Source organism: Polistes fuscatus, unplaced genomic scaffold, assembly GCF_010416935.1.
Source record: "Polistes fuscatus isolate 324 unplaced genomic scaffold, CU_Pfus_HIC Scaffold11, whole genome shotgun sequence".
In the NCBI taxonomy this organism is placed as follows: Eukaryota; Metazoa; Arthropoda; class Insecta; order Hymenoptera; family Vespidae; genus Polistes; species Polistes fuscatus.
Window position 1 is genome coordinate 6,763,153 of NW_025113009.1, and position 27,697 is coordinate 6,790,849.

At 37.6% G+C, this 27,697-nt stretch overlaps 1 protein-coding gene across 11 annotated transcripts in view; it reads left to right on the plus strand.

Moving 5' to 3' along the window:
- Nucleotides 1-27,697, plus strand: part of LOC122526224 — a 218,115-nt gene that overhangs the window by 173,147 nt on the left and 17,271 nt on the right. For all 11 annotated transcript variants that reach the window (XM_043649484.1, XM_043649482.1, XM_043649481.1 and 8 more), the window contains 4 exons: nucleotides 1,418-1,669; nucleotides 5,050-5,394; nucleotides 8,469-8,766; nucleotides 9,102-9,244. In XM_043649484.1, the coding sequence (XP_043505419.1) occupies nucleotides 1,418-1,669; nucleotides 5,050-5,394; nucleotides 8,469-8,766; nucleotides 9,102-9,244 (1,038 nt within the window). The remainder of the gene's footprint in view (nucleotides 1-1,417; nucleotides 1,670-5,049; nucleotides 5,395-8,468; nucleotides 8,767-9,101; nucleotides 9,245-27,697) is intronic.

The following is a 27,697-nucleotide window of genomic DNA, read 5'->3' on the forward strand; positions in this document are numbered from 1 at the left end:
CGACTCGTCACGCCACTTTTCCGAACTCGTAGAAAAGAGATAGCTAGGAACGTTTTCTACGCCGGAGTTACTTCTACTCGTCCATATGAACTTGCTACTTTGAGAAAATTCCTCATCCCAACACTTTTTTTCTTATTTTCTCGAGTAACTTTTGTCTTAGCTTTTTATTTGTTGCACCGAAGATACCCCTAACCGTGCTTTACCTTACTCGCTATTATTTTTCCCTCCCTTCTATAACAGTTTCCTTTCATTTATTATCGGAATTTTCGCAAGTACGTATTTTAGAAAAAATGCGTTTGCTCGTGTTTACTCGATGCGATTTTCTGCTTACTTTCTTTTTGTTTTCTCTCTCTCTCTTTACTTTACACTCTTTGCCAGAGTATTTTTTTCTTTTGGTCACGATCTAAACGAGCTTACATTAGTGCGGTAATTAGCGCACTTGTGGCGTTATTACACGCAACATTTATGTATGCGAGCGTAGCTATGGTTTAGCGCGACCGTCTCGACTTTTACTCGAAAACATTAATCTTAATTAACCAGCTTTATTACGCGTATGCTAGAAAATCCGACGTTTATATGCAAATCTAAATGAGTTAGAGAGAAAGGTACGAGATCCTTCGATAATTGTGATTTAATTCGAAACGAAATAAAGGAGACTAGAAAGTTTTATAAATGGCAGACGACATTTAAACGATCGTCATTTGAAAAAGTATTTATAGCGATTTAATGGAGTTTTCACGGTCGAGAGGAAAAAGAAACAAAAATATATACGAAGGGAAGTTTGAAAATATAGGTTAATGTTCCCTCGAATCGTGTCCTAACATAATATCATCCTACCTTTTAAAGCCATGAAAATCGAGCGTGTCTTCTTTGAAAGTTTCTCGAACACCCTGGCTAATGTTCTCTCGATATCGTTCGATCGATATCATCCTCGTCGTCATCGTAAAATCGTTCCGACCGTGAAAAGACACCTCGGCAACTTTTCATTTACGCGCTCGTATCTATGTATCTATGTTTCCATGTATATATGTATGTACTTTCCACGGGAAAATATTCAAAAGCAGGACGCTTTTTGCTCGCGGCATAAACGATAGAAAGAATTTTTCACCTTTCGCTCGCGATTCGCGATTAAAATTCTTTGCCATTTTCATGGCAAACGTATAAAAAAGAAGATATTTCATTCTAATCATCGGCGGACATTTGACCCAAGCACAGGCTTAACCCGACGATAAAAATACTCAAAGTTTCATTCATTATTTTCCAAGGGAGATGATAAATACTATTTTAATATAATGAATTATTTTTGATACGACTCTTTTAATAATCCTATTAGAGTATTTGTTAGAACGTTCGTACTAATATTAAGCATGCATAATTTAAACTGTAAGATAAATGGAAGATTAATTTCTGTTCGCAGCTTACTGCCACACTAGAAACTCCTTGTCGTCTTTATGCTCGTACATCACTGGCGATGCACTCCTGTACTCAATGTTTCGCGAGGAGGCACTCCCAGTACCGTGTCCCTTTCGAGGACCAATGACTTTCTCGTATAATCGGGGTCATGGTACTTGCTCCATTCCGCAGAGCAACGTTGACACGTGCACGGACGATAGTCGACTCCTTTTCAGGTATCAAGCTTGTCCGGATGTCTCCGCTTCTGAAAGTGCTGGTAAGTAATAAACAATTTCATGCGTACAAATGCAATTTAATAAAGAAAATCATTGAACTATAGAACAAAGACAAAGACAAAGACAAAGACGCAAAATCGTTCGTAGCTTTGATCGAGTATCAAATATACGTACACCATTAGGATATTTTCAGAGACGAGTTAAGCGAAATGTAAGGAAAGGTTAGCAGGAGAGAGAGAGAGAGAGAGAGAGAAAGGTAGAGAAGATAAATCGTATCTCGTAGAAGACTTCTCTACAGATTCTCTTATCGGGAATGACTTGGTAAGGACTCGACGACCTCGAGATTAACGATTTCGTGTCGCATCCTATAGATCAAGGAATCGAGGGCGGTTACCGAGCTAAATGTCTCGAAGAACGTAGAACGAAGAAGATCAACCCCATCACTTTTGTCCTGTTAACGAACATCCCACCCTCTCGATTTGAAAGGTACGCGCGGCGTTGAGTTTTATACAGAGATTTATACATTGGAAGGAAGCCAACGTTTTGTTCGTTTTATCTTCCTTTAAAAAATAATAAACAGGCGTGCATCTTTTATCATAGAATGACACGGTGAATAAAATAATTGGACGGATCGAGGTTGTATCTACTTCGATAGATATCGATGATTAAAGAGAATTTTATCGAACATCCGTAAAATTAATTTCTCCGAAAGATGTGTGTTATCGTTGATTCTCGATACTCTTTCAACTAGCCAGTTACAATAATATTTTTTTATTTCGTCTCGTTAGAAATTCGAATAGATATTATTTAAGTAAAGTTCCGACATAGAAGTAGAATAAATAAAGCAATATGTAACGTGTAAATACCACGAGTATAAACACGGATAGATCAATGAAGAGGCGAATACGGAATACGCGAGCGAAACGACGAACGGGCAATCGAGAGAGAGAGAGAGAGAGAGAGAAATAGACAGACAGACAGAAAGCGAGAAAGAGATCTTTCGCATTTGCATTTTTCCTCGGTGGTGATTCGATTTAACGTCGATACGCTTTAACCGCGCGTTTTCGACCGAACGTCCAGCCAAAATGAAAACAATTTGATGCGAAATGTAACCGGCCTGAAACGTACTTTTAACCAGCGCTTTGTGGCGAAGCTCGACGCTTGGTACGGTCGGACGACGAATTTTCAAAAATCAAATTGCCTCTGCGCTTCGATGTGACCCTTCCTACTCTTCTTCCAAACACACCCGCTCGATCTCTTTACACGCGTCGATTCGTTCAAATGCGTGCACTCTAATTGCACTCTAATTGCACCATAGCCAAATACAAAATTGGACCAACAAAAAACCAACAAAAATATATAACTAACTTGATACTTAGAAATCGATATAAACGTATATGTTGCACGCGTACAATAACATCTATTCGCATAGCTGTGCACCAATTTGTTAGAATCATGCTCTCGCATTTAACACCACCAAGTTACGAGCTGACGAATCTCATTTAGAAAGGTAATAACGTACCCTTTCCGATGAAGTACTACCGACCGTAATTCTCTTGCTGGAATTTAAAAGACCTCTTTCTCTCTCTCTCTTTCTCTCTCTTTTTAACACTCGACACGATCCTTTACGTGCCAGGAACAAACATATCCTTATAGAGTACGAAAGCAAATCTCCTTCTCGATGTAAAAATGGTACGAGATGACGGTTTTTTCGTTTGGCTCTTCGCAAATTGCTCGTGACGTCATTCGGTAGAATCAAAAAAGGAGGCTGAAAGGGCAAGAGGGTAAAGAAAGAAAAGGAAAAAGAAAGAAGTAGAGGAGCTCGACTTTTCCGTAAGATGTGATTTAGATACGCGGCTCTTCGGGATAACCTGGATTTCGAAGAACGAGCGGAAGGAAGTAGGAGAGAGAGAGAGAGCAAGAGAGAGATAGAGATGAATGAAAGAAGAAGAGGAAAACGTAGTCGTGCCAATGATGGTAGAGGTGGCGATAGAGGATGATAAGATCTCGCTCTTTGCACTCCCTTCTTCTCGTTCTCATCGGTGTCGCCTCGAGGCGACTTCGTTACCGAACCGATAATTGTTGGTTTCTTTCGTCGTCTCTTCTTCACAAAGGATCTTTCACCGTTTCAGAAAAGTACGATCCCGGACGATCCTGCGGCGACAGCTTGAAATCGGGGTATCGTTTTTCAGCCGGAAATTTTTCTCTTTTTCTCTCTCTCTCTCTCCCTCCCTTTTTTTCTTTCTTTCTCTGGTCACTCCTCCCGACTCGATTTCTTACTCCTCGGACTTTCAGCTTCCCTTTCTTGTTACTTTCACCCATTCTCTCATTCGTCTAGTTCCATTCCGTTTTTCCACTTTATTTTTCCTTCCTCGCTTCTTTTTCTCTCTCTCTCTCTCTCCCCATATATATATATATACATCTTTCTCTTTTTCTTTTTTCTTTTACAGATAGTTCTAGCCATTCGTTTACACTTCCGTAAAAGTTCTTTCGCGATCGGTTACAGAGACTCTCAGTCACAGGGTTTATGATTCTCGATGGTACATGAACGAAATATCTTTTGTGCCACGACCCTGTCGCCGTCGTCATCGTCGTCGTCGTCGTCGTTTATCGGCATCGCTTTGTATATACGACGTCGAGGACGACAAGAATGACTTTAGCCTTCGAGCAACTCTACCAAGATGTGAAAATCTTTTCATTAACGGAGAATCGTCGGCTTTTGCTCTAGACGACATCGGTTTCTAAAAGTATTTTCAGCAAAAGTTCAAAGATCGTCGTGAAATATTTCCTAGCATCGATCACACGTACGCGTCTTTCTTTCTTTCTTTCTTTCTCTACGTGACATTAAAATTCCTCTTCCAAGTTTATTCGCGCGATTTTCATTTTAACTCGGGCGCGTCCAATGAAAAATATTTTTCATTCGAATAAAAGGATAAAAATGAATTTTGAGTTCGATTTAAACGAATTTTAATTCGTTTTCAAATAATGATAAAAAATTATCCACGCAAATATATCTACGTAACGGTCATCATGAATCGATAAAAGGGTGAAACTTTGCATGTATCTTCTTCGTTCGTTCGTTTCAAACGTTGACAAATTTATTGTGAAAATATGACTATATATAAAAATGTATATTTATAAAATATATATGATAAATAAATATTTCATTTGTTAACAAAGATTCGGAAAATGTAATTTTTCGTTTTTATTTACAAATGAATTATATAAAATAAATACGTCGAGGGTAAATATTAACAAAGTTGTGCCAACTGACAGACATACCATTCCTCTATTTATCAATCGTTTACTTAGTTTCGATAAATATTGAGTTTGTGAAAAATGAAGGAACGATCATTGTAAAGAAAGAAGATTAAAATTTGTAATGGCTTATAGGTTATAAGGTAAATTGTTGCGTTTCCAGTGGAAGAGCTCGAGTGCCTGGCCACATGGAAGGAGGGTAGCAGCCGGTACCTCGTCGGCCGTTTACATCACAACCACGCGTCGAGCAACGAAGATCGATACCGATGCTTCGTCTACGAGAAGGCCAGTCAGACGGTGCAGGGCAATCTAAACAGAGGTAGCATGGGCGGCATGGGCGGCATGGGCGGCATGGATCACGACGTCGCCCTACCACCGAGAGGACCACCGAGTGGACCGGTGCCCGAGGGCGCGGCCGAAATATACCGGGTGGCTCAAAGCGGCGACGCTACTTGCAACGGCCTTTCCAGTGCTACGGAAGGATCTAGGACGATGACCTTGAAAAAAGGTAACCTCGATACATTCAATCATTCCTAAATCTTTTCAATTAAACTCATTTCTTTCCTTTGTCGAACATCCGTTTCAAATTTTTCCAAGCCCGAAGCAACCGAACCCAAAGCAACTCAGTCCGTTCGAGAGATTTATCGGTCCGAGCGAATGGTCCATAGAAAACGATCGTCGAGTATGCGAACGCCAATAATCGGCCACTTATCGTAAACGCTCCTTTCAAAATATGTTCCTCCGATTCGCGTTGGAAAATATCCACGTTTCTATGCTCGCAACGTTTATTCGTAACGTTTCGAGCAACGCGATTTTTATTTCATGGGAGAATACAAAATAATACAGCTCTCCATCCTCATTCTTTTTCTCGATATTCGACTAACAGAAAAAATATGTCTTCTTCTCTTTGACGAGAGTTCATTGATCAAATGTATCAACGCATTGACTGCGATTAAAGATCGTTAATATGAAAAGAGAAAATATTTACACGGTTCTAAACTCAACTTCTTTTCAGTTCTTTCTACTTTCTTCCTTTTTATTGCGTTCATTTTCACTTGCTCTCGAGCTCCTCATTTTCAGTTTACAAACCCGTATTTTAGTCTATACGTACAGTCTCGAGGCAAACTTCGTTAACGGATTTCACTTCGGTGGGTTTCTTCTCTCTCTTCATCCTCAACAGTTGCTACTTTCTTTCACGAATCGTTGCGAAGTCGAATGCGTAGTCAACGACACGCGGATGAAACTTGCGAGTGGACGAGCACGAGAAAGAAAAAGAGAAACTCGTTCGAGGAGTTTCGTAGTAGGCACTTCGAAAGAGAGTGGAAAAAGTAATAGATAGGTAGATAGATAAATAGATAAATGAAAGAAGATAAGACGTTTCTAAATAAAAAATAATTAGCATTGTATTATCTTTCGTTGTTAAAATCGATTTGTAAAAATATGCGTTATCGCGAGCGTAGAAAATGTGCTCGAGGATGGAAATAAAGGAACAAAAAGAAGATTAAAAAAGGTGACAAAAAAAAGGAAAAGGAAAAAGGGGTGGACAGGAGGAGATCTTGTAACACAGAAACTTTGCCAGGAATCTCTTGTCTTCCGTGGTAGAAACGAAAGGTAGCGTAAAAGCTCGAGGAGGTGGGTTGTAAGAAGAAGTCGGGCGCCAGGAAGCGAGAAAGTCATCTCGTAGATGAGTAACCAGAACCCAAGAAGCGTTTTCTTCCTAGCAAAAAGTGGTGTTACAGAAATTGCCACGTCTCGAGATATCGAGTTTTGCGGGCGCATCGCGAGTTTCTCCTTCCTAGACATTAGGTTTATGAAGCGAATGAAAAGCCACACAGAGAAAAAGAGAGAGAGGGAAAGAGAAGGATGCCGCCCGCTTTTCCACGGATAAGAAACGTTTTACAGAAGATGGGCCTTCTTCTTCTTCTTTTTCTTCTTCTTCTTCTTCTTCTTCGCTAAAAAGCAAAAACGAAACAAGACAGGGGAAGAAGTTAGAATCAATAATAAATTCGTATTATCGTGTCGTAAAAAGTATCTAACTGATATCTTTGTAAAGAAAAAGTAAGGAAAACGTATAAAAAGAATACTCGCATGCATGTTATTATTGTTCTTCGCGTACACGTGCTACCGCATGTATATCCTACTGAAAATACGAGAAGAAAATACTCGGTACGTGCATTCTATTTTTCTTTGGAAAAATACAATATCGAGCTTCGGCCGGTGTGCCCTCATATTTTCCTTTTCCTCTTCCTCGCTCGACACGAAATTTCCTTCTTCGTATAATTTAGCGGAGTCGAACTCACGGAGTTATTCGAAGATCGTTTAAACGATTATATCAACCGGATGCATATAGAGTGCATATAGAATATTTTGCCTACCTCTAGCGTCCAAAAGAACGAACCAAAAGAGACAAGGAGAAAAAGAGAAAAAGAGAGAGAGAGAGAGAAATCGGTGGAAGCACGAGTCGTGAATCGACACGCTTCTGGCTGCTGGATAATCGGTGCATTAAATATGAACTCGATGGAAATTGCCATCATGGAAGGAAAATAAGAAAAAAGAGATAGAAAGAGGTAGTACGTTACTTGTTCTGTCAAGCGTGGTATACAGAGACACGCATACTATGGCGTAACTCGGTAATAAAGAAAAGCACCGAAGTTCATGCCGCCATTTCTGTGTCCTCGCGCGATTTTATCGTCGTCGTTAAAATTCGAATTAGCTATACCTACCTATCTACCAAGTTACCTACCAAGGTATCTACCAAGGTACCTACCGACCATGAGAGTACATACACAGGAAAAGAAGGAGGAAAAAAAGCGAACGAGCTTGGGGAACGAACGAACGAGTGAAACCGAGGGGTAGGGAGAAAGCACCATTCGATTTTTACGATCGAGGAATTTGTGTTTCGGCCGCTCGCGTCGACGGACTTATCGAAGGAGCGCCTGAATTATTTCCATTCTTTTCCACGTCGTGCAACAATGCTTTTACGCGCCATAAAAGCAGCCGAACGAACGTGCACTCTGTCAACCCTTCCCTCTACCCTTCCCTCCACCCTTCCCACCACCCTTTCTATTCAATTCCTTTTTCCTTTCTTTTACTCTATCCCTTCATCTCCCTTCCGTTAGACCTTCTTAACCCTTTTCTCTCTCATTTCTCGGTCCGGAAAGGCCGAAATAACTCTTTTCTTCCTCTACATTTTACACCCTTGACAAAAAAAAAAAGAAAAGTATATCGTAGTAGGGTGTGACAGAAACGATTCCATTTCAAATATCGAACGTATGAAATATCTTTATCCTGTCATTTTTCATATTCTATCCTTTCATATTGTACGTAATTATTTCATCATATAATTTTACGAATAATTATTTTCAATGATAATGAAATAAATGATATAGTATTTAGTATAGTATAATTAAAGGTAAAATACTTCCGAGGCTTTTCATCGTCGATTCAAATTAACGAAACAAATTCGGATAAAGATAGAAATGACAAAACGTTCTGTAATTAATTACACTGTTCAGATAGTAGAACGTTAATGAAGGTTCTATTACTGTACTAGAGTTTGACTTTGATCCGTTTGTGTTACAGTCTCATCACCAGGCGAATGCCGTTTCCCGAACTGGTTGACTGGTCATAGTAGCGGAGGACTCACATGGCATACACTAGATCTCGGAAGATCCTATACCTTTCATCCTAGAAACGCTTCCCTTCACGTTGCTCGATCAAACGGTAGTTCCTCCAGGTTCGATAGTGGCTCTTTGGATGGACAGTATATTCCTGGACAAGAGGATCAAGATGTGAAAATTCTCTGCAATACTATCAAACAAACTAATACTGCTCCCAGTATGATTATGACCATGCTGGTTGCCCACTTCACTGTTGGATGGTAATTTTTATCATTTATTCATATTTTTGTCAAGTTCACTCCAATAGATAAGCAAAAACTACGCTAACTTATCGACCAATCTAATAATCTGTGATCTAAATTTACAAAATTCTATTAGCTTATATAATTCATTTGTATTTTTTCATTATTTTATATGTCTTAAAATAAAGAAAGCAAAGAGAAAGAAAATGGTTGATAATTGAATTTAAAAAAAACTTTTCATCTAATTGCCCTAGAAATATAATTTATTTCTTTTCGATATATTTTCTATTCTAAACTTTATTGTATATTTATACACGTACTTTTATATCTCAACTGATTGAAACTCTTCACAGCCGAAGCGGTTACATGTGCATGGCGTTTTACCGAAGAGACGGTCACGTGATAGAAGTGCAAACAGGAAGTGCTATCTCAAGACCGGAAGAAGCTTGCAGCTCACCCCATTTTCAACACAGTATACCTTACCTCACGTTAGTTAGTAAGTAACTTTCGATTTACATATCATTATAAATGTTTTATACTCGTATAATTTTAATACTCATAGTTGTATTTGACTAACAATAAGATAAAACAAAAGTAAAAGATCAAGTTTTTTACCATACGTATGATCGACTTTCAATTTAATCTTGTCGCATGAAAAAATCCAATTTTAGAACGATTATTTCTATCCTATCATTTTGAAGTATAGTATTATGCGCTAAGTTAAATTACATTAAAGAAAAGGAAACTAGAAATCTTGAAACATTGATCACAACCGTTGACGATTAATACCTGTGTGGATTGATGATTAGACTAAACCTATATAGACAGTATACATATATATATATACATATATGCACACATAGATAGATACATACACATACGTAAACGGTCGATAATTCATGAGCGATAGCGTACATGACCTAAATGTGCATCTCCTTGGGTATATTGCATATTCGTGACAAATGTTCGCTGAACTATGCATAACTTAATACTTACGTTCGCGCTTAACTTTTGTACATATAATGTTGAACATGAACGTATTATACTTACAAAAACACGCGCGCGCGCGCGCGAGCGCGCGCAAACACATGGAAGCGCAATTTTACACGTATGGACCGAAACACCATGTAATGGGAATCGATCGATGAAAAAGCCTTCTCTGCGTTTCCATCGAACATTTCATACATAAATAATGGATAACGAGCGTGGATGGGTGCTTAGACATTTATAAGGTTTACATTGTAAATACGACTGAACTTTCAACAAAGTTTCTTTATTATTCATCCAAAAATAGTGTAATGAGAAAAGAGATGAAAGGTTATTAAAGGGATTTCGTTCGTTTTTTAAGCTGTGGATTAAATGAAAAAGAAAATGTTAGATACAAATTTACTGTGAACTAGTATTTGGTCTAGGTCAGTGAATTTTACAAACGATCTGCTCGAAACAAAGGTAACTCGTATAGAAGTAAAGAGATAGAGAGAGAGAGAGAGAAAAAGAAATATAGTATGAGTAGAAACATGAAGAATTCTGTAGAAAAGAAGAGAACTAGCACCGTTGGGAAAGTTCTACCGATACAAACCATGAGAATTTAGTGGCACGCCACTGGTCACCGAGGTAATTCTTCCTCGGCTAGAAAAGAGGATCACGAAGGAATATAAAAGGAAGAAAAGAGAAAAAAGAAAATTGAAGAGAAAGAGAACAAGAGGGAGAAATGAAAACAGGTTTTGGACGATTTGTCAAAATCCTACGAAAGGCTTATAAGTTATATACCTATCGTTGCTTGCCGAAGCGTCTATTCGTTGCTTGAATCTATCTCTGTTTCTCTACTATACAAAAATATATATGTGTATGTGTGTGTGTGTGTGTGTATTCTCGTGTGTCACGAAAGCTTTTCGCCTTCTTCTCAAATCATATAGATAAATACGAGGGGCTCGTAGATCTTTGTGTTTATACGTATATGTGTTATTTGCTCGCGAACAAGACTATCACGTTCGTAGAAATTCAATTTGCGGTGAATTCACGCAGAGCGTCACGAAAATCGTTGTACCTACCTACCTACCTACCTACCTACCTACCTACCTACCTCGGACGTGATTGAGTACCGACCGTTTGTGTTTCGTCATTTGCCCGCTAGCTCTTACTTTTGCCCATGGCCATCGGTACTTTTGATATCTCGCCTCCCGATTTTCCAAGCTTTTCCTTCGAAAATACTTCCGTCGTGTCGTCCGGAACAAGACCAACCGTAGATTTATCCAAGCGTGTTTCATCGAAAATGGAAAATCGATACGGTACAGAAGGCGAATTTTCAAAATACCTTTAGAAATACTACCATAATCGAATCATGCAATGACAACGAAAAGTCGATACAAATGTTCCAGCTATTTTCCATTGCTATATTATTTCCGATCAATACTGAATTAATTATATTATTAATTTCGATATTCCATAGCAAGTGGAACGTCAATTGAACATCACACACAACCATATTATAATATATAATATATACTATAATATATATATATATATATATATACATATTACATATGTGTACTGAGAAATCTATTAATAGGAGATCAAGGAATGCCTAGTCAAATCTTAGAACATATCCCTGCATACCCTTAGTCACGATAGTATTCGTACCCACTCCTAGTATAAATTGTAAATAATTGATATTTGCTTGTAATGCAAAGTTTAATAATTCTTCTGCATGAAGACCTACGGTTAACCCGCATCCTTTGCATCCTTTGCATCCTTTATAATTTCCTTACAATGAAATATTGCAATTAAAGGAAATATCAATAGTTTGAAATTGACAGTAGGAGTAGGAATATACTCGTATGAGTTATTCTAGTCTATTGCTTTTGCAAAATAGTAAAGGCTGCCAAGTCTCGTCGACAGAAGCTTAGAAATGAACCCACGAGCTGGGTTTCTCCTTCCTCTACTCCTTCGACCACCAGCAACGCCAGCAACGGCAGCCCTTGTCCCTCATCCCTCTCATCTTCTAACTCGATCGACTCCCGCGGGTCAGAGTTGTAATCCCACGGGAGTTATTGGATTCGGTTTGATCCACTGGTCGTTCATTCTTTTTTCCTACTTTCCTTTCCCCTTTTTTTTCGTCTCTCCACTTTTTATCCTGGAAGCCGATTCGCGACAAGAAAATCGTCTCATCGATCCACTCGAATACGAAAATCTTTCCCGAGGTTTTCATTTCAAACGTAAACTCGTGTTTATATCCTATTATTATTTTGTCAATAATTAATTAATAATTATGTCCAATAATTGTTGATAATCTTAACGCTGTTTGTTGTTGTTGCAAGATGTCACGGGTTCACGAAAATATAGATTTCAGCTAAGAGAGTAAGTAGAAATTTATGCAAAATTTAAGATCGTTATTCATCGAGGGCTTAAAATCATCTCGCTGGTCCGAAGGGAAAAGAGGCTGTCGTCTGGTCGGAATAACGTAGATCGGATTTATACTTCTTTGAGGCCCGTTTTTTAAGATAATGCCAAGTTTATGATGCCATACACGAAGCAGTTTATCGTAACCTACTTTTTTAAATTAAACTTTACACGCGACGTTGACGATCCTATTCGTTTTAATTTCACGCTTAATACACCTGCCTGCTGAGAGAGAAGAGAGACGCGAGATAAAATTGAAGATATGGTGATAAGGGAAGGACGAGGAAAAGAATCAGGCGTTAGTTTTCGCTAGAAAATAGCCGATACAACTGTTTCGAAGATTTTCTAAAGTATAATCAACGATAATCCAAATTGAGAGACGAACGATAACGGATTTTTCTCGAATATAGCTATGCTTTTCAATTTACCGTTTGCAAGAGCTTTGGTCGAACGGTTGTCATAGGATTTACTAGAAAACGAAAGAAGAATAAGAAAGGAGAGGGAGAGAGACAGAGAGAGAGAGAGATAAACAGAGGACAAACTCGAATCGAGAAATAGCATCTTTACGTAATGTCAAGAGAGATATTGAATCCGATTTGATACATCGTTCGTTCGTACGATCCCTCTCTCTTTTCTACGTCCATTCCTGTTCTCTTCTTCTTCTTCTATTTTTTTTCTTTCCTCTTATTCTGTTGAACGAACTTGGAGAAACCGGCAAGATTGATCTACCGATTTATGGAAAGAAACTGAATTTTCCTTCGGGTCACGTACGAATTCTCCAGAGGGTCAACCTCGAATTTTGAAGCTTTAGGAATATCTCCGATGAATAATAAGATCGTAATAATAATTTATGTACGTCGATCAAATATAAATTATTCGCGAGATACTTGAAATTCGAAGGGACCAACTCATCCGTGAGAGAGTATTGATTAATGATTAGCGATCCGCAAACGTTGTTACCGTGTTATTTTCTTTCCTTTCGTTTCTTTATTCCTTTTCCGTTTCCTTTTATTTTTTTTTTTCTTCTTTCTTTCTTTACTTTCTTTTTTTGTTACTCGCGAATCCGTAATTATCGGCTACGATTCCATCGGCAATAATAGGAGAGAAAATTCTTTTGAATCGCACGATGAACAATCTACATCCGGCGATATCGAAGGAGACATCGTTTTAACCTTGATTTGATGTAATAACGCAGTTCTTTTATGATCATGAAAGTTATTGGATTCTCTTTGTAGTCCTCGTCTTCCACTTGCACTTCCTCCTTTTCCACCCTCTTCATCCCCCTTTGTTCTCCTTTATAATCCTCCTCTCCCTCTTCATTTCCTTTCTTCTTTCTCTTTGTAAAACAAGTTTGTACGAAGCGAGCTCAATCCAGTGATTCTCCGCGAGCGCGAGAGAAGCTATGCCACCACCACCACCACCACCAACCACCACCCCCTTCGATCGACTCGCACAAATCTCCGGGAGAACGTACTTCGAATTTCAAACGAGCAAATGGAAAGTTCCCGTTGCCTATCTCTAATACACGATAAAGCAATAACAGAGATACCACAGCCGACGGTAATTCGCGTGGATCGTCGAATTCATAAATTCGATTTACGTGGAATTAATTATACACGGTGTCGCGGAACTCGTCGCGCTACGACTACAAAAACGATGGGAAGCTTTATGAAATGTCCTTATATATTAAAATTTTGTTTGCTCGCAGTTCCTCTACTCTTATATATAAAAAAACTGGTGTGTGTACTTATGTACGCACGTAAGAAGTTATACTTCATTGCCATACCAAAACGAATATAACCTCAATAACCTCAAAAATAACTTTAAAAAATAACTTAAAAAAAAAAGAAAAATAATAATAATATATATAAGAAAGAATAAAAAAAGAAAAAGAAAATATAAAAATATAGATATCAGTCCACACTAAATATAAGAGAGATATATCGAATTACTTCACGCGTCAACAATCATGGCGCGGTTACAGCATTAGTTCTCGTTTCCATCATTTAAGTAAAGCAGCGCTAAGTACGATTAGTATTTGGATGGGTGACCCGCTTGAGAAAAAAAGGGGAAGAAGAAAAGAAGACAACTTTTCATGCCGTATACTTGAAATCGCTTTGCCGCGCGTCGTAAATACTGACAAACTTCATGGTGTCGTTTTTTCAGACGCTCGGAAAAAAATCACTCCCCATTACATTTTCCCCAAGGCGCCAAAAGAAGTATAACTTCAAAAAGAAGTATAACTTCAATAATAACGCAAGTATATTATCGATAATAAATCATATTCGATGCTCGATCTTGTATAAGACCTTCTTCTAATTAGGTTATCAGCTTAAATACTGCTGCTAATACGTGTATGTGTGTGTGTGTGCGTGCTTGTAAAGGTGTGAGTAGATTCGCGGTTTAACAGGTATAAAGAGCACGAATCCCTAAGCAATTAAGCTACTGGCACGTGGAACGTCCGTCGAGATCTATCGCGGCTCGTGCTGCTTATCCGTTCGACGATATGAAAACAAAGAACGCGGAGGAGTGCCGTGGCCCTTATTGCAATGAATGTAGAACCTAGTGGAACGAGATTAAATTAGAACGAACGAAGTAAGGGGAAGATCTAATTAAATTACGTTATGCTTCGTCTCTGCTAAAATTCTAGCCGATGCTCGGGCCGACCCGCGAAACGTCGAAACGCGTTAGGGTTTGTTAATTGATCCAAATTAAATGCTACGCATATATAATCTCTACATGTTTGCGTAAACATTTAATGCCAAATGTACTTTCTTTTCCCAAAATATATTCTATCCGTAGATAATAGAAATAGTAGAGAAATAAATCCGATTTAAAATATCTCCTTTTTTTCTTTTAGTTAGTCTACTAATTTTCTAGTATACACATTGTTTCCTCTCATTTACGAACGTACGCGCATCGCAATAATGCGCACAGTGAAAATGTTTCTTTTTCTAAAGGATACAAATGAAATTGTGTGTTCTCCTGAAAACATATTGTGTTTTTTTTTGAGGAATCTCTCCTTTTATTCATTTGTAAATATAATATAATATTGCGAATAAAACAGTAATGCTTTTGTTTTCCACAAAACACGTTTCCTACCTACCGTACAAATTTAATATTAAATATTTATGCGCTCGTAAATAAAAAGAGGGAATGAGATACAATTTTATTCCTGCTTTTTTTTTCTACTTTTCTTCGGTTACTCGTATTATTTCTTTTAATTAACCGATGGAGTGTAACGTTATCGATCAACGTTAGCTACAACTGTACGTCAAATCTCTTTTCAAATATCTATATCTTCTAGAATCATCATTAAAATCTTCATCCGTATCTACTTTTTCAAACGTGAAATTCCGTCGTTAGTGAAACGAGCGGTTTATCATAAAAATTTTAATTAACCGTCGAAGGAAGATTAAAGAGACGCTTTTTACTAAATTAATACCGACGATATTAAGATATCATGAACGAAATGGATTCACTATTACGTTTCACGTTCCAATGACGTATAAATATTTCGTTATTTTCAGGACAAACATCGATAGTTAGGTATATCGATTAAATCGATCTTTTCTCAAATTTAATGTAATCCGCTTGGTTGTATGGGAACGTGGGTCGCTTTACCCAAAGGTTTTACAACGAGTTACAACACGCTCGAGTAACTTATTATCAAAGGCCCTGTTTTTCATGAAAAAAAGAATAATTAAAAGATAATAAAAATAATAAATTAAATTCGTCCTTGAATATCATTATTAAAGTATATAGAGATATGTATATGTACATATATATACTACTTATACATATGTATGTATGTAAGTATGCATTTAAAGAGAAGACGTTTCGATTAAATATTCTCTCTACCTCTCTAATTTAATAAACGGCAAAAAAAAAAAGGAAGAAAAGAGAAAACTTGAAAGAGAAATATTTCCAACGACCAGTAGTTGTTAATAACTTTAAAATCTATTATTGCGTTGATAAGAAAGCAATACGTCAATGATTAATTATTATAACTTGGCTAACAGGAAAGAAAAATGAAATAAAACGTGCTCGTTATTGTCCAAGCAAAATGGGACGCGAGAGATAGCTTTTTTTGTCAAAGGCAACGACTACGGCAACGACTACGACGAATAGAAGAGGACGACGTTAAAATAAAATAGAAGTAAAAATACTTCTTCTCTTCATCGATCGTTATTACACCATATGGTTTACGAAGAAGAAAAAAAAAATCGTTGAACTCGTTTAACAGGAAGGTACCTACGGGAAAAAATAACGATGTAAAAATAAAGTAGATATATATGTATATTTACATACGTCGTACGTATGTTTGTTGGATCTTGTGTAAGCTCTTGTAACCTCACACGAATGAAGAAGAATGGAAGAGAGAAAGAGAGAGAGAGAGAGAGAGCGCGAAAGAAGCGAAGGAAAACTCGATCGAAGAGAAGCGATGAAAAAGCTCGAGAGAAAATAGAGAAAAGCTTGGTAGTTAACATGGCTGGCTAGTTAAACAGCACAATGGCGGTCAAGCGTTGAATATATTATATTTTTAAATCACGCATATGTTTGCTCAAGTACCTTTATACAGGATCTCGCGATTTCTACGCACACAGGTGCATTCGTGCGTGCGTGCGTTCATATGTCTATGCTCGCGTAAACTTTGTATAAGAACTTGCACCGGTACATAGCAAACGTACACGACACGTCGCTGCGATAGACGAGCCTATTCTCTCTCAGTCCCCCATGTACACCCATGTACACACATACGTGCACAGAGCATGGTAATGCTATGACTAGGACGTTACGTGCTCGTACCAAATACTCGAACACATCCACTCACACACGAAGGAAAATATGCGCGTAAGCGTGGTACTGGTATCAGACCAGGCGCATGCAAGTAGAGAATTACAGGATCGTTTCGCGTTGTACAGCCTGGCTCAATAACTGCATCGTTTTCATCTTCTAATAAAGAGACCAAATTCGTCTATAATTTAAGTGCAATTCTCTTAACCGCAATTTACGACGGTGTATTTGAAAATAATCTGCCGATCGTGATCGTACATAAGTATCTACGTATACATATATGTACATTACAATGGGTAGAACAACGAGTAGAGAATTATTTTCGTCTATTTTATCCTCCATGGCGTAGGCGAATCAAAGCGTTTCATTATCCTCGTCGTATATTGCAAATAACGAAGAAGCCGAAAGATTTCAAAAGAATGAGGATAAGACTTTGTTAATATTTTCGAAAAATATGCACCGAGCGATCGGGGAGTTTGATCAATAAAATACGAGCGGTGTACTACGTACATATGTTTATGGCAAACGTGATACTCCCTTCTCCCTTCTCTATAACGTTCCATAAAAAATGCAATCTAAAAACTTCCAGGATGAAAATGCTTGTGTGTTTTATCCGTCAACGGTCTGCGAATATCCCGGGCATTTACGCGTGTATGTTTTTTACTATTTTCAAATAGATCGAGAACTGGAATGTATCCATTTATCGATGAACCGATACATACGTATATACGTGTGCATGCATACGTATAACATACACCAATAGGTGCATGTTATGTGCACATATGACGCACGCTCGGATACACTGCTATCGATTGAAATTGCACCGCTCGATATTGCCCTTACAAGAAGGAGTGGAAAATTGAATAGACGACAAAATATTCGATATATTTCATCGATATTAAGAATGCTACGGTCAACGTCGTCACTTTAGTAAAAAGAGAGAGAAAGAGAGAGAAAGAAAAATAGTAAGAAAAAGAAAGAAAGAGAGAGAGAAGAAGAGAATAAGGAAGGGTAAGCGAAGGAATTTGTGGAAGACAAATAATTTTGATTCCAGCATCGGCCTTATGGGAGCAACGGTGCACAGCTGAAACGCGCGCACTGAACGAGAAAAAGTATAAGAGGGCTAGCCGGAGGAAGGAATTAATATCTAAAGCTACCGTTTTTAAAAAAGGGACCGCACCACCCGTGGACCATCCTTGGCTAGCGTTTAATAATGACGCTCGTAAATTTTCGAAGGCTGCGTTTGCGCGCGCGTCCGCCCTTTTTTTTCTCCACGGTGGTAACAGCACCAGCCAGCGTCAACGAGCAGACGGCAAACGGCAAACGCGAAACATATTTTGTAATGCGTGCGTATATTACAAAACAACAACAAAAAATGCATCCGTGAAACCACGAAATTTTTCTCTTTACGAATTTCAAAATCCATCTCGTTATTAACGTTCCAATCAACTTTTTTCATTACGATATAATAATTAATAATCAATAATTTTATGCTCATTTGGTTTGAAATTTGATTATACGAATGCAACGTAAAATATTTATTTGATAAATTCAAAGACAAAAGAAAGAAAAAATAGAATACCCAAGGATGAAATTAAAAGGACTTTTTTTTTGTGAATCCTTTCGTGCGCAACGAAGACCCTCGAGATGAAAGTTTTCGAAAAAAGAAAAGGAAAAAAAAAACTGCGACACGCTTTATTTTCTTTTTCTTTAGAAATGGGTGTCCAAGATCTCGAGAATGAGACTCGTTTCCTGCTGCACGATTAGCCTCGTTCAAACTCGAAGCGATCGTAAACGTCGAGCCAAACGGAGAATCCACTCCCCCTCTCTCCCCCTCTCACCCCCTCTCGAGCATGTTTTCAAAAGACTTGGCGAGTCCATCCTTCTCTCGTGTTTTCGACCTGAAGTAAAAGAAGAACAAGAGTCGAGTGTGTAGTTGAGAAAGAGAGGAAAATGGAAGCAGATAGAAAAAAAAGAAAAGCGGAAAAAGGCGAAGAAGAAGAAGAAGAAGAAGAAGAAGAAGAAAAAGAAGCTTCTAATCTCGGACGGTAATAGCCACGGTCGTGGAAGTTTTACCCGAACTGAAAGAAACCTTCCCTATTGAATCGGTAGAAAAAAAGAAAGAAAGAAAGAAAGAAAGAAAGAAAGAGAGAAGAAAAAAAGAAGAAGAGGAAGAAGAAACTAAAGAACTCGGAATTGAGTCGAATCACTTTCATTAAATTCTCTGAGTGTTATTTATTCTTCGTATAATCGAGTCAACGAGATAAACGTTCTCCTAAAGTTTAGAGGGTCGAGTAACCGATACAATATGTTAATGTCGTCATTTCATCTAGATATTCGTATAATTCGAGAAAGTTCATTTTAGTTAGATATTATTTCAGTAAGAGGGAAAAAATTACACGGAAACGTAGATTAGTAGTAGATGTATATCAAAAGCAGTGATTTCCGTGGCTACCTACTCGTTAGAATATAATCCCCATAAGATAGGTAGGTAATAATTTAAACTCGGGGTGTATCTCGAAAATCAAGATCATAGCCGTTACACTCGAAGCTGTTTCAGCCTAGCTTTCGCTTACGCTTTTTACACGTTCGGACGAGCTCGACACTGTAAATTATGTCGCATAACCTCCGGAGACACGATACGTATAAACCCACAGTTCACGTTCTTACCGGAAAATGTGAACCACCATCGCGAGTGATAGTAGTTTCCAACGCGAGCGGTAACTCGATCCACTCGGGGGAACAAAATGATGAACCAAGTTTTTTCGCTTTATGCTCTTTTCCCTTTTACCTCTTCTGTCCTTCTATCTAATAAACGGCATGTGAAGTTAATTAATAAAAAACCTTAACATTTTCCTTCTCCTATCACATTATTCAATTTCTAAATCAATGTTTCCTAAACCTTTTAACGCAACATCGTTATTTCATATCTACTATACTTTTTATCGAAAATTGCATCTTTCCGTATTGAAATCGATCGATCGTAGGAAGAAAGGTCATTTGAAATTTTAGCCACGAGCTTGGAAAGTTCGTAAGGAAAATAAAGGAAAACTATCGGTGAGTTGTAAAACGAAGAGGAGAAAGTATAAGAGCCAAAAAGGTGAAGCTCAGAAAGCAAGAAATAGAGAGAGAGAGAGAGAAAGAGTCGCGAGAGTGCAAAGAATAGAGTAGTGCAAAAGGAGTGATCTAAAGAGGGTGGTACGGACCCTCTCGACTAGACTCATTTTTCATAAGTTCGAAAAACACAGCGGAGGCAGTCGGTGCGTAAATTTGAATTTCCCCGCAGCTGCAAGGTAAAAGAGTATTGACCGTGGGTGGGTAAGAGAGAGAGAGAGAGAGAGAAAGAGTTAAGAGACGCTGGATGTAGGAAAGAGAAGACTAGGGAAAGAACAAGGAGAGTAAAGAGATGTAATAGAAGAGCCATTGAGCATATGGCGCGGAATTTCAAACGACGTTTTTCTCTTTCTCTTATTTCCTCGCCTCACACAACTACTACGAACATGTCGTGGAACCTTGTTCGCTCGCAGTTTGCTATTGTTTCCAAGTACATACGTATATACCTACAAACGTACATACATGCATACGTATATACATAATACAACAGTTGCACGGTGATGTAATAGATATTTCCTACAAATTTCAGAATCCAATGATACTTGTAAAGATAACTGCAACTCTCTCTCTCTCTCTGTAATATTAAATATTTAAAATAAAAACAAATAAACCCCAAACATTATGCATTTTGCGTAATGTTGTTGCAAACGCGATTAAATTAATATACTAGAAATTGAAATCATTTCTAAAAATACATAAGTTTGGTAACAAATCCACTACATTTAGTGGATATGCGGAATCTTAATTTCGAAACACAGGTGACAATATTCTCCAATGTTCTCCAACGGAATAGGAAGCGAACCGCAAACCATGTACCGCGATACGTGTCCAAAATCCATTTGATCATGCATAAATCTCTACCGCATTAGTGCATCGTTCATACACGTGTGTATATATATATATGTCTTACGCTATATAACGATAACACAAGCAAATAAAGTTGTAGTTTAACTTCTTTATCTTGTTTTATTTTCAAGTCTGATATTACATTAAAAAAAAAAAGAAATTTCTTTCTTTTTTCCGGCCAAAGTAAAAGAACTTGTAAATTCAAGAGATAAAGAACAGATGTTTTTTATTTATTCTTTTAATATGTTCTCTAGTATGTGCAACGAGTATCCACGAGTATATGCAACGCAATACCACGAACGATGCAAATTCCAGTTGGAAATTCGTACTATACTTTTCGAGATGTGGTTTTACAAAACACGAATTCTCTCTAAACTTCTTCTATAAAATTGGTTTATTTAGGATAATTCGGGAGTGTATAATCGTAAAATATAAAGATCTCGTTAGACTGGCAAAATCATCGAGAGAGAGAGAGAGAGAAAGACGGTAGTTAGAATTTGATTAGAAAAATAAAACTGTAGCTGAATGTTTTTAACGTAGTTTTCGTTCGCAGATCCTCGTTCGATCGTTAAACATTTCGTTCGATTATATGAAATTGTATTATGTTTTTGCATTTGAAGTGATTGTTTGTAAATGTATTAACATAAATAATAAAGGACCATATGACTATTTTAATAGTAATTTTGATAGTAATTTTGGTCTCGTTCTGAGACACTTTGGAATTCGACTAGGCTGTCTTTCTGTGTATAGTAACGCGTATAAAGGAAATCCGCTCGATAATACCACAGCGACATCTCGTCGAATCGTAGAGAGGGTACCGTGCAACCCCTTCGCAGTTTCGTTCTGTCCCTCCATTGTCCCTCGCCCTGCTCTCTCTATCTCTTCGTCGGCGACTCCGACGCCGGCTCCGACGCCGGCTCCGACGCCGACTCCGACGGGGATCCGTATTGGGCGCGACAGGACACATTCGTCATTGTTTTACCGTGTGGTGGAACCGCGATCGCAGAGCACTGCCACTGTCAAGCCCCGCAATTCCCGAAAGGGGCCAGGTCGACAAGGCTTCCCTAATCGAATCCGCGGTCTGGCATTTTGAAAAACGTACAAACGACGTCGCTTTCGCATTTCAGGACGTATCACCAGAACCTAGAAAAGATAACGCACGTGTGCCACTGTTTTACGCTGAAAGAACGATAGCAAAAAATAGATAACGCGGCTAGATACAACTACTAAAAGAAAGGGACGCATTTTTCTTTTTCTTTTCTACCTTTTTTCATCTTTTTTCTTCTTTCACCTTTAACGATACTCAAAGTTTCTACCCCTAGCTCGAAATAAAACTCGTAACCTTTCCAAAGTAATCGACCGTAGTCTCTCGGAGGACTCACGCTCGATCGTCAATTTAATTTTCTATCCATCGATATTTCTCTACTCTCGAGAAAAATTGCGGGATATATTTTACGCTTGGACTTCTCCTTTTGCATGTACATACCTACGCGCTTCAAATGCATTAATTTTTTTTAACCAATTATTCACCGAATTCGCTCGTTATGCACTGATATCCATTTGTTTTAAACTTTTTTATAATCTATACTTACTTATCTTTCGTATTAGATCGTTCCAAAAGTTTCTCGCTCTTTCTTAATATATTATACTTTAAGCGAATAATAATTTTTAGTTTATGCTCATTTACCGAGTTTCTGCAATAAAAACCCTCATATTTTAAACGTACTTACAATCAAAGGCACACATACAAAAATATATATAATACATCAAATTTATAATAAAACGTAGAAACGTGAGAAATCGATCACGGATACTCTCGATAAGCTCGAAATCACATTGAAATCGAATAACAGCCCTTTTCTCGGAATTATTTTCCCAGGAAAGGACTTTACAGTTGAGAAATTTCGTCTACTACGAGGGACGTGTGCTTCTTTTACGTACGAGTTACGTGTACATATGTATTATACATATGTATGTAGTCGAAAATGGTGAAAATCGTAGGTGGAGTAAGGGCCTCGAGGTATTCACGAAGGACGATTGCGTACAATGCACGCTCGTAGGCGCGGCAATCCCTCAACTTGTCACTTATGCCATCCCCTTCCTCCCTCCTCACTCCCCGTCTCGCACGATTCGTTCCTCTTCGTCCTCGTCCTCGTCCTCTCCCTCTTTCGAGATAGCAACCCTTTCATTCGACGACGACTCCTTTCATCCGTTCAACCATCTCATTCGCGAGACTCGAGACGAAGACTAGAACGACGAAGACTAGAACGACGACAACGACGACGACGACGACGACGACGACGACGAAAGCTTAGCTCGAAGTTGACCTTCGACCTTACTCGAAAAGTTCCAATCGTAAAATATATCTCCTACTCTTTTCCTTTTCTCAAGGTCTTGTCCGATACGAAAAAATCTGAAACGAGCGAAGAGACGGATAATTTCTTTTCGTTTGCATCGAGAAGATTTCGGCACATTTTCAACTTTTCATGCGATTATTTTAGATCTTCGTTTTCTGTATTTTGTTTAATCAAATTTTGATTGCCATGAGATCAATACCGAAGTCTAACGATTCAATTTTAGCCTTGGCTTTCTTTTTTTGATGCAAGTACTTTTTGTAACATGTAATGACAAATGGAATTCGTATTAATTATATTCAATTTGTATGAATTCAGAGCTCGGATAATCGTAAAGTAAAATATAGTATTTTATCGTAATTTAGACTCCCTAATTATACTTTCATTTTTTACAATGTATCCTTTAACACACGATACTTTAATTATACGCAATATTTAGGACATATTCTTTTAGAGTGAGATTAACAGAGACAACAACTCGATAATAAACAAAACAACGTTTGTTTAATGATAAATTACAGAAATGGAGGGTGGTCATTTATTTACAATGTATCGTTACTATCCTTATTACGATTGTAGTTCTGCGTTTCTTGAGTATATAGGTAATATCGAAAATGAAAGTACGCGTATTATGCGAAAGTATGCGTATTCGCAGGAAAATAAACTCTTGAAAGGTATAGACATTGGAGAAGAGTAGGTAGGAGGATTAAAATTTAATTATCGACGATGCTCGGTAATGGATCGCGCAGTCGTTACAAAATTATTGGACGTTTGGCGGGCGCAGAAATATTTGCCAGTAATATATATTATGTAGAATTATTTTTAAGCGGCTTTTCACGTGCAATATGGTCTTATCGGTGAACGAGGCATTAGCAAAACGGCTCTCGAATAATTAAATACCACAATGATGAAACACGATGATTTGAATACACACACGCACACGCACACGCAGACAAATAAATAGACACGTACACAGGAACACCGACTACGAAAACGATTCCCTTTGTCCGTCCCATCGAACGAACGATGCCACTAGATACGATTTGTTTCCAATGGTTCTTTCACCGTAAGCTTTCATTATAATATTCGCGTATCCATGAGAGTTTCCAGCGTTAATCCGATTGTGGTTTGTCGGGTCGTGAAATCGCAACGGGAAATGCAAAAGTCGATATCGAACAGTACTCGAGCAGAGAGCTTGAAACATTTATTATTTTTCTTTTCTAATAATACATACCCCAGGAATTCTTAATATTCTTTATACTTTGAATATTTTACTATTCAACGTCTTTTCGATTCATCGTCCTTCTTCTTCTTCTGGATTTCTGTTCCTTTATTTATTCGTTTTCGACGAAAAAGGATAGAACACTTCACCGTATACAACACGATCTATCTCCTATTTATTTTTATATCAAAAGTTATTTGTTTCATTTTGTTTACTCGAGGGAAAAATCATGTTACGATCAAAAAGTAAAGATTTTTCAAATTTTTCGATGTTACGTTCATCGATGGACTGTCATTTTCCAATTGATTATATTTTATTTTTATTATTTTGTTCTGTTCTATAACAACATTTAAATAGGTTTAAGAATATGCATTATATTAGAGAAAACCGATTCGATTGAATGTATAGGAAATCTAAGGACGAGGTTGCGCGTCCAAGTAGAAACGGACATACAACGTCGGAGAGAAACGCCTCTGGCGATCGGCAACCGGAAATAACATGACGTACCGTAATGTCGACGTCAGAGAAAGGAACCATACGATTCAGACATCGACTATGCTCCGAACAAAGTTACATCTCATGAACTCGAACACTCTCTCTATCTCCCACACGTACACTTTTTTCTCTTACCTTTCCATATAATATATTCGTTCGGAAAAAAACTCGAACAAAAAACTTTGCGGAAGGATTTTACATTAATTTTCATTTCCTGTGTACTCTTCTCTTTTTGAACAACCCACTTCAAACGATATTTCACTATTAATTAAAAAGAACAATTTATTTATACAAAATTCGCAATAATGACGAATGTCCGTAAGGATACTTATGAGGATACTTAATCCTTTGCACTCGAACGGCGCCGATACGGCGCCCGGCTGATTTCAAGTGTCAACTCAACCAAAACTAATTACAGAGTGTAGTATTTATCAAAGTTTGGTTTTTTCGACATATAAATGAATAAACTGATGATACTTTATTATTTCTATACGCTTGTTTGTTTATAAATGTTTTTAAAGTACCCGTAAAATGTCTACTTAATTTGGTCGAAATCGTCTCGAATTGCTGGTTCGCGCAAGCGAAAAAGGCCTCGAGTGCAAAGGATTAATAGGAACGAAACAATCCCGTCTAAACAAATTGACGATCTATTCTTTCGATTAAAAATTTCTTTGGGATTGAATCATTGGCGATTTTTCGATCGGGAGAAAAGTAAGACTAGGTAAATGTGTCTATATCAATCTATCCATCTATCTATTTATCAACCTGTATCTCTCATTTCGAAAGAAAGAAAATCAAGGAAGGTAGATGGAATTAGTAGAGTACAAGAATGGGTGTAGTGCATATACGAAGTATTTATACAAAATTCGCAATAATAACGAATGTCCGTAAGGATACTTATCAGGATACTTAACCCTTTGCACTCGAGCGGCGCCGATACAGCGCCCGGCTGATTTCAAGTGTCAACTCAACCAAAACTAATTACAGAGTGTAGTATTTATCAAAGTTTGGTTTTTTCGACATATAAATGAATAAACTGATGATACTTTATTATTTCTATACGCTTGTTTGTTTATAAATGTTTTTAAAAAAAGTACCTGTAAAATGTCTGCTTAGTTTGGTCGAAATCGTCTCGAATTGCTGGTTCGCGCAAGCGAAAAAGGCCTCGAGTGCAAAGGGTTAATAGGAACGAAACAATCCCGTCTAAACAAATTGACAATCTATTATTTCGATTAAAAATTTCTTTGGGATTGAATCATTGGCGATTTTTCGGTCGGGAGAAAAGTAAAACTAGGTAAATGTGTCTATATCAATCTATCCATCTATCTATTTATCAACCTGTATCTCTCATTTCGAAAGAAAGAAAATCAAGGAAGGTAGATGGAATTAGTAGAGTACAAGAATAGGTGTAGTGCATATACGAAGACACAAATAGAAAAATAGAAAAGAAAGAAAAAGAAACTGGATGGTTTCTCGGTTGGACATGAGAAACGTGACCAACATAGTTGACCGATTCTGTCGACGCTAAGAGTCTAGGATAAATTAAAGAAAAACAATTATCGTGTCCAAGCTATCCTTTCCATCCTTTTTCCGAGTCCAGCATTCGCGAACGACATCTCGTCCCTTAGCTAATTTAACAAAAGGTGAAGAGGGTCTCCCTTTGTGTGCACGTTGGTCTTCTACACACGCAAATACTACATTGAACGAAAACGTCGGATTAAATAGCAAATAAGATTTGAGATGTCTCTGAAAACACATATTATTTATATATATATATATATAAGATGTGAAATATTTTATTCTTTTTCTCTCGGTAAAGATTGAAATTTAATTACTTAGAGTAGGCTTCTTGTATTTAACTATGGTAAATAAAATAAGATGAATCATATAACGAATGATGAAAAAGATACATAAGATAGCCAGCCCTTCCATAAACTATTCTTTCCCTTAACACCTTTTCCTCTGCACGTGTAAACACGCATTCGGCTTGTTCTGACATTAATAGAGCGTCTAATTAATAACTTACTATTAACTATAGTAACAATCCTATTTGTAGCAATCTGACTACCACTAACAACTCTATTAGACTACATCTAGTATCCAAAAACGTATACCATTATAATTATCGACTTTCGTGTTAGCCCTTCAGAATAATCCCGTAAGCAGGATTTCAATGGAATAAGCTAGCCGAGAGGTCGTTGCGTACCTTTATAAATAGAAACTGGCTGACGCGTTATGGTGGTGGTTTACACGCTTTACATCTCTTGAGAATAATTCAACCGTTTCCATGTTGGTACCTTGTTGTTTCGCCATATGGGACTTTGAGAAACCATACAAAATGGACAAACCTTTCTATCTCGAATACCTAAATATGTCTGATACGAAATAACTGTTTCAATGAAAAATTCCTTTCGTGGAGATCGATTGTATGCGATACTTGTTGATAGTACGTGCGAGTATATAAGCAAACATTTTCATTTCGTAGTTCATCTCGAGAATGTCTATTTTTCTTATTCTTTTTTATTATTTGTAGTCGTAATAAAAAGAAATTTCTTTTCTGAAGTACCATTCTAACGTAGCGAAGAAGAAAAGAAAAGTACAAAAAGTTGGTAGTACTTTACTTTTTCGTTCTCTCTCTCTTTCTTTCTTTCTCTTTGTGGTCAACTGGGGTAGCATTAAGAAGAAGGGAGTATCTCTCTAAGGGATATAAGGCGATGTCCTC